Source organism: Ranitomeya imitator, chromosome 1 (genome assembly GCF_032444005.1).
Source record: "Ranitomeya imitator isolate aRanImi1 chromosome 1, aRanImi1.pri, whole genome shotgun sequence".
NCBI classification, from domain to species: Eukaryota; Metazoa; Chordata; class Amphibia; order Anura; family Dendrobatidae; genus Ranitomeya; species Ranitomeya imitator.
This window is the reverse complement of record NC_091282.1, coordinates 85645269-85653712: the sequence shown is the minus strand read 5'-3', so window position 1 is coordinate 85653712 and position 8444 is coordinate 85645269. Positions and strand designations below refer to the sequence as shown.

The window sequence follows — 8444 nt, the reverse complement described above, 5'->3', positions numbered from 1 at the left end:
GATCTGGATCCCGCTGTGATGTCGCTAGTCGGCGCTGAAAGTTCAGAACTTTATTTTGTCGTTCGATTGGCGTGTATCGTTGTGTTTGACACCAAAAGCAACGACGCCAGCAACGATCATAGGGGCAGTCGCAGCGTCTTGCTCTAGCCAGGTAGGCGTTGTACATTAAAAAGGAGACGCCTTTACAATACATTGCAGTGACGCCCGTAATAGATTTAAATTTTAAACGTTTTCTTGGAAAATATCAATTTACCACGATCACATAAACTTCCCATACTATGATAGCCTAGGTCCAATACATATCGCCTGATTAATACAATAAAATATGCAATTACAAAGGATAGGGGACCGCCAAGTGATAAAGTATTACCTAAAATAAAAAAAAGGATACGCTATTACAAAAGGTGACTCCCTCTGTCCTGATAAAGCCTGGGAGGTGGTGTGTACATTCCATAAAGGAGGTCTTTACAATACATAACAATTACAAAAGGAGACGCCTTTACATTACATTATAACACTAAAAAAGTGACCTCAGGACATGACTTTACAAAGGAGATGCCATTGTGTCGCAATAGTCTGTGATGTGGTGTCTACATTATAAATAAAGGGGGTCTTTATAATACATTACAATGACAAAGGGGAGGACATAATGACATTAAAAAAGGTGACGCCATAACATGACTTTACAAAAGGAGATGCCATCTGTCGCCACAGCCTACATGGGGATTACAACAGCCATTACAAAAAAAGGCTTTTACTTTATTTAATAAAAAAAAAATGGTGACGCCATAACGTTATACAATGGAGTGGGTGTGATGTCTCCCTGTGAACTGTGATAGGCCACAGCGGGATCATCTATAGGTAGGTTCTATAGCAAGGTTCCGATATAAAAAGCTTGAGTCAACTGTTCAATCACTTGTGCGTATTTCAACTACGAGCATCTTGCAATCGGTTGGAAATCCACAACTCTGCATCGTGTTCATTCTCCATCTCGTAAGCGTACTGGTTGGAAATCAAGATCTTTGCAGCGTCTTTGTTTTATAACCTCTCGTGAGCGTCTTGTTTTGAAATCTGGAATTCTGCTCCGTATTGATTTAACATCTCGTGAGCGTCGTGGTTGTAAATCGAGACCTTTACATCGTTCTCTAGCTTCTTGTGAGCGACCTGGTTGGAGATTTTGAACTCATCAGCGTTCTTATTAAATCTTTCATGGTAATTTTTTTTTTTTTTTAATCTGCCATTTTCAAGCCCCAAAATTGGTATTAATAATATAAAAAAAGCATACGAACCATTCCATCCCTAAAATGGTGGCTACCAAAAGGAAAGAGCGCACGGCCCATCCCATACAAGAGAAGGCTGCTCACATTAGGAAAGGCACAGGGGCCACAACTTTCTTGCTTGATGTTGCTTCATTTTTTTATTTTTTTTTTAGATGTCTGCCAATGAACAAGACTGTGTTCGGGCACTCATAGAGATGTACCGCTCCCTGCCCTGCTTGTGGAAGATAAAGTCGGCGGATTACAGCAACCGCTACAAAAAGAAAGATGCGTATGAGAACCTGGTGGCCATCTACAAGGAGCATCATCCCACTGAGACGGTGGATGAACACATTGTGCGTAAAAAAATCCAGGCTCTCCGCACAGTCTACAAAAAAGAGTTGAACAAGGTGGAAAAGTCGCTGAAGTCTGGGGCCGGAACTGACGACGTCTATGTGCCCAAGTTGTGGTACTATGACCTGCTGGCGTTCACTCGGGACCAGGAAATTCCTCGTCCGTGCCAGACTGTCACAAGCATATGTGCACCATCGCCTGAAGAGAACCTGCCCGAGTCTCCGGACGAGCATGTAAGTACCCCCTAGCTTCCCTTCTAGTAGCATGCCGTGTGTCTTGTAGGTTTATGAGACTGCATGGTTTCCAATAATAATGATTCACATTTTTCATGTTTAATCCCCCTGTTAATAACAGTTGTCACTTCCTGTTCTGAGAAGTATGTCCAAACAGTACTCCCCCCTCCTTTAAATGCATTTTTAATAATTTCCAAAGTCTATAACATAAAGATAAATACATTAACATATTGTGTCTTCCGCACATTTGTACGTACAGTATTGCTGCCCAATGTAGTTCAGCCCAGCTCTGAAAGCTCTGTAACCCCTGTGGTTTGCTACCTAGTTCCTCATAGCTTCCCATGAACAGGAATAGAGGTGTTGGAGAGGTGGGGCTCTAGGCTGAGTTGTTTGTATGTTATTGACTTTTAATTTTTTTTTCTTTTTGCTTGAATCGCAGGTGCCTCTTCAACAGCGGGAAAGACCAGAAGGGAACGATGTCCAGTCCCATCAGTCCTCCAGAAGCCCGTGTCTCGAGGATCAGACACGTCCACAGCGGCCATCTCGCAAAAGAAAGTCGACAGCGGGGACACCTGTGGATCTCCTGGCAATGGCTAACAACATCTTGTCCAAGCATGCGGCAACCCAGCTCTCCGCATTCCCAACCTTGGTTGAGGAACGGTTAAAAAAATTGGACGTTACCCAACGATCTCACGCGGAGCGATTGATGTTTGACGTTCTGAACGCGGCAGCCGCTGGAAAACTGAGCGACACATCTATGTTGAACATCACCGAGCGTCAGCCCAGTAGCCAGTTTTATTTGGGACCACCACAGGAGCCCATGCACAGCACTCCTGTCCGCAGACCAGGCCCACATCATTCTCAGTTCTGGACACCACCTGCACCTCCTTCTTTTGCAGACTTTTCACAAGGACCTCCTACGTCCACGGACCGGTACAGCGAGATGGGCACCTACTATCAAAATTTGTAGGGATCTTGTCTTGAAAACACTAGAGACTTCAGTTTTATAACGTCCATAATCCACTCTGCCTACTGCCCTGCAGTCATTGGCCTGACGCCCGGTAATTAATCCTTGTGCCTATGCATCATCAATAGTTTAAAAAAAACTTAATTTAAGATAAAAATTAAAAAAAAGGCTATCACACCTGCTATACTCACCCTCCGTCGCCTTTGCCACTCCCAGGACCACTCCATTGAAAGCGGCAGCTTACGGTCCCTGGGAAAGGTGGCGTAGGGTGAGTATAGCACTGCTTCAACGGGACTTCGGAAGGTGAGTATACAAATATATTTATATGTTAATAAACTCGGCCAATTTATCCCTCCCCTACTCCGTAATCCCCTATGGATCATCAACAGTGAAAATGTCATGTGAAAACAAATAAAATATATATATTTTTCAAATTTGTCTCCATACTACGTGGCTCTCTGGATGGGCAAAATACTATGTGGGTGGGCAATATGCAAAGTGGACATGCATACTGTACAATACCAAATGCATTATAATCGGGATAGATTATATATATATATATATATATATATATATATATATATATATATATATAGAACAGCACAATGCTCACCAATAGCGGGTGCCTAGCCCCCTGGATAGAATGGTCCAAGCATTTATCCAACATATATACAAAATAGGAAAAAGAAGGCAGCACTCCCAAAGTTTCATGTGAAAAAAATATGGAGATTTAATCGACCCACATCACTGCGCGACGTTTCGGCTCCCTGAGCCTTTTTCGAGCCTTGAAAAAGGTTCAGTGAGCTGAAACGTCGCGCAGTGATGTGGGTCGATTAAATCTCCATATTTTTTTCACATGAAACTTTATGAGTGCTGCCTTCTTTTTCCTATTTTGTATATATGTATGTATATATATATATATATATATATACATACACACACACACACACATCATGAAAGCGCTAGGGCAGAAGAGGTTGTTGATTCCCATGGTTCATATGTTTGATACAGAAGTAGAGTATTTTCATAGTTCAATATTTTAATTGGAATGGAATAAAAAGAACAAGACAATGTACATAAATCAATATATCGTTATGTTGACATTGTTACTTGACAAAGAAATTGGTTGGGTTCTAAAAAGAATGGTACACGAGAGCGGATGAACAAAAACAAATGTAATCCATAATAAATGGTAAAAGATATGCCTACAGTTGCGCTACAATTGTTGGTGCTGCCATGAGACAGCCCCTGGACCATTGAAAAAGTCACAGTATTTTTCCCTGCAATTTGTCGCGTCATCATTGTTCCTTCCGGATCCCAGACTTTCCAGGCCAGAAACCCTGTGCTCATCTAGACGCCATTCTCCCTGGGTTATATCCCCGTTTGCAGGGTCAACAGAGTCTACATACTGTGGAGGGCTGTATGCAGTGGCATCACGGCGGCGCAAAAAGTTGTGGAGGACGCAAGCTGGACCGTCACGTAAGTTATCCATCATTCATTTCAGGCTCCTAACTTTTGCTGTCAATATTGTCTAGTTTAATTGTGATGTCTACAGCTCTGTACTTTTGTTGTCTAAACATGGTGTTTCTTTTATTTTTGTGTAGAGAGACGCCGCCGGCTACAGAGGATACTATCCTCCCCCACATCTTCCAGCAGCAGCAGCAGCAGCCCACAAGCTGGACCGTCACGTAAGTTATCCATCATTCATTTCAAAATTATAACGGCATATGGGACATAAGAGGTGAGCTGAAATATTGTATACATTACAGATGCAGTAACCCCACCACAGGCCACTACTCCGCCCTTCCGCTACCCATCTTCCTCCCCCGGCTCGGCATCATTCTCCCCAGAGGCGAGCATTCGTAAGTGACGATAAACTGCGAGCGGTTCCCCACAGCGAGTTCAATTGTTAAACAGATATGATTTTGATTCCTTTTAGCTCCGGGAACTCTGGCCCGAGACAGGGGATGGGTGGTCAGCAGCTCCAGTGATGGACAACAGGCGTCCCTTCTCCGTAAGTATACAGACAGTGGGAGGGGTTATCGGTGGGATGTCACATTTGACAGCGACTAATAAAATGCAACCAAAAAAAAAAAAAGACCTCTGGGACAGGACAAAAAAAAATGACTTTTATTCTATCTTCTATCTACAGAACCGGACACTGTGAGAGAGCTGCTGGCCAAACAAGAGGGACTGGAGCGGACAGTAGCGCTCTTGGAGCGCACAGTAGTGCTGCTGCAGCATCAAGTGCAGCAACATGGACGCACGCTGCGACACCTTTTGGCGCGCGGGCGTTAAAAATGGTTTTTTTTCTGTTTTTCTTGACAGATGTTAGTGTTTTGTTGAAAAAAAAAAAAATCAGTTCAGTTTCTAAAAAAAAAAAAAATTTCGTTCCTTTAAGTTGTGTGCTGTTTTATTTACTAGCGGAGCACGCCAGGGCCAGCCAAGGCAGACACAAGAGAATTAGTTAACCTTTCCATATAGTGTGTGCAAAATTGGCAGACAGCTAGTTTACCTTTCCATATGGTGTGTGCAAAATTGGCAGACAGCGCAACTGAGTTTGCAAACCGCATAGTAATGCCTCCATCTTGTGCGTCTGCTTGCCAGATGCACAAGATGGCTGCCGGAGGTGTTTTATCCATCATTACACCATATACATAGATAAACATTATTGAATAGCCATAACTATACACAAAAGAAACAAACAACTGAAAGACATTTCATACCGTTGATGAGCAAGAAAAGAAACGATGAAGACGCCTGCAGTAGAATACGTTCTAGACAGAACGTCCACGGGAGAAGAGGATCGTAGCTGGCGAAGGATCGTTCCGAACAGGACGCTGGAAAGGCAGAAGACCGTGAAGACACAGCGCTCCAACAATATGAATCAATCGCTGTAGAGTTGCGGTTTATATTCCGGGACGCCGTAACGTCACATCCTGGGTGTCTCCCTGTGCATAAAACACACCTATCTGGCTACGTCTGCATCGTTAGATCGTTACACTCTTGCTGTGTGACACTGAGCAAACGACTAGCGAGGACGATCTGTGAGTCGCTGTTACGTCACTGTATCGCTCCAGCATCGTTCGTAGGTTGGTGTGTTTGGCATCTCTGCAGCGACCTAAACAGCGACGTTCCAGCGATCTTATTTTGGTCGGATCGTTGTCGTTCTCGTTGTAAAATCGTCTAGTGTGACGGTACCTTTAGGGCAATCAGAAATAACATGAGCAGAATCGCCGCAGTAAAAACACAACCTATTCTGACGCCGGAATGTTTGACGTTCAGCTCTAGACAAAATCCTGTCACACTGCATAGGCTCAGGGCCCCCCTCTCAGAGGGCAACGCCACAGTGTGCACAATTCTGTGCTCACGCAAGCGCCGATAAATCTGAATGGCCAGAGACATAGAATCACTCAGACCAGCAGGCGTGGGGAACCCCACCATAACGTCTTTAACGAATTCAGAAAGACCCTTTCTGAAAATTGCCGCCAAGGCATCCTCATTCCATTTAGTCAGTACAGACCATTTTCTAAATTTCTGGCAATACGATTCTGCCGCTTCTTGACCTTGACACAGGGCTAACAAAATTTTCTCAGCCTGATCCACAGAATTAGGCTCATCATACAACAACCCCAATGCCTGAAAGAACGAATCAACATCAAGCAAAGCAGGATTGCCAGTTTCCAGGGAAAATGCCCAATCCTGTGGGTCACCACGCAGCAGAGATATGATGATTTTAACCTGCTGAATAGGATCACCAGAAGACCGGGGTCTTAATGCAAAAAACAGTTTACAGTTATTTTTGAAACTCAAAAATTTGGATCTGTCACCAAAGAATAAATCAGGATTGGGAATCTTAGGTTCTAAGGTAGGAGTTTGAACAATATAATCTGAAATACCCTGTACCCTAGCAGCAAGCTGATCCACCCGAGAAACTAATTCCTGAATATTCATGTTAATACAAGACTCCGTAGCCACCCAGAGGTAAAGAGGGAGGAACAGACCAAACAGGCTAAGGAAAAAAAATGGCTCAAAATCTTTCCACCCTTCTTCTGAGATGCAATTAACTCATTGTGGGCCAGTTGTACTGTTATGATCTGGTGGCCTTGGAGCAGCATGAGACGTACTCTGGAGAAGGTAGTCCCTGTACTGACCGCAAACCCTGAACCTAGCAGCGCAACTAAAAGCAGCCATGGGGGGTACCTAACTCTCCCTAGACCCCTCGGCACAGCCTAAGATCTAACTACCCCTAAAGACAGAAACAGGAAACCTATCTTGCCTCAGAGAAAATCCCCAAAGGATAGATAGCCCCCCACAAATATTGACTGTGAGAGGCGAGGGAAATAACATACGCAGATATGAAATCAGATTTTAGCATAGGAGGCCATACTAGCTAAAAAGAAAGAATAGAACAGAGTACTATGCGGTCAGTACAAAAACACTAGAAAATATCCACCGCAGAAAATACGGACCACCACATCTGACTAAAGACATGGGGGGTATATCTGCATCTCCAGAGAAATGAAAACAGAAAGAAACAGAGAAATAGCTAGGCTGCAAAAAATCCTTCACAGACCAAGCTGGACAAGACAAAAACATGAAAATGCACAGAACTATAAGGTCCACTGCAGGTGGACAGAAAAAACAAAGCCAGGACTTATCTTTGTAGAAAAACACAGCAAACTGGAGAGACCAGCAGGGAAGTGAATCCTTCAAGAACAATGGACAACTGGCACTGATTAAAGGATCCTGCAAAGCTATATACCCCAGTCCGTCCTGCAATTAGTAGATACACATGTCCACTCCTGCAATCCAGGCACAACTGCATTACCCTCTACAACCACCGGAGGGAGCCCAAAAGCTGAATTCACAACAGGTTCCTCTCTGTGAACTGGCAATGGTGAACTAGCAATGGTGCTGTGTTGGAAACTTCAACATCCTATCTCTAAACAGCAAAAGTACATAAAGAGGATTCAGAGATCCTCCAAAAATTTGAAAAAACAGCAAAACACGGCAGAGGTTCTTACCTGCCTTGGCCTCCAAACAAATGCACTAACAGGATGCAGTGGACCCATGTGGTAAAATAGAAACACAGGTGCAGCATAACCAATGACACAGCCACTCACCAGCTACCAAACTAATGGAGGGGGTGGCTGCTCGGCACATAGCTGCACATAAAAACTTGTATGTGGCGCATACAAGTTTTTATGTGCAGCTATGTGCCAAGCAGCCACCCCCTCCATTAGTTTGGTAGCTGGTGAGTGGCTGTGCCATCGGTTATGCTGCACCTGTGTTTCTATTTTACCACATGGGTCCACTGCATCCTGTTAGTGCATTTGTTTGGAGGCCAAGGCAGGTAAGAACCTCTGCCGTGTTTTGCTGTTTTTTCAAATTTTTGGAGGATCTCTGAATCCTCTTTTTGTACTTTTGCTGTTTAGAGATAGGACTCATAAGCGTGAGGACCCTTGACGTGGGTTATGAGCTTGCGTATTTTGGCCAGAATATAAACCAATACCTCACATAATATTTTTTTTTATGTGTTTTTTGCATTTTTTTTCGGGGTGCAGTTGGGCCCATTTTCTGCTTGTAAACTGTGGTGTCTGTGCACATGGGGTGCATTTGGATAGCGCTGGG

General features: G+C 43.8%; 1 protein-coding gene and 1 long non-coding RNA gene across 2 annotated transcripts; both read left to right on the top strand.

Annotated features, from left to right (window-relative positions):
- The first annotated feature begins 990 nt into the window (after positions 1-990).
- On the top strand, positions 991-3244 carry LOC138662716 (uncharacterized). The gene is made up of 2 exons (XM_069748608.1): positions 991-1843; positions 2283-3244. The coding sequence occupies exons 1-2, from the start codon at positions 1433-1435 to the stop codon at positions 2811-2813; spliced, it is 942 nt and encodes a 313-aa protein (XP_069604709.1). The 5' UTR covers positions 991-1432; the 3' UTR covers positions 2814-3244.
- Positions 3245-4409: 1165 nt separating this feature from the next.
- On the top strand, positions 4410-5130 carry LOC138657625 (uncharacterized). The gene is made up of 3 exons (XR_011317097.1): positions 4410-4498; positions 4580-4672; positions 4750-5130. It is a non-coding gene; the product is annotated as an uncharacterized lncRNA (long non-coding RNA).
- Positions 5131-8444: the final 3314 nt, after the last annotated feature.

Excerpts from the sequence above, each read along its gene's own strand:
- LOC138662716 (XM_069748608.1), top strand. The coding sequence starts at position 1,433 with ATGTCTGCCAATGAACAAGACTGTGTTCGGGCACTCATAGAGATGTAC. Across the intron at positions 1,844-2,282 it reads CCGAGTCTCCGGACGAGCAT|GTGCCTCTTCAACAGCGGGA; the intron begins GTAAGTACCCCC and ends CTTGAATCGCAG.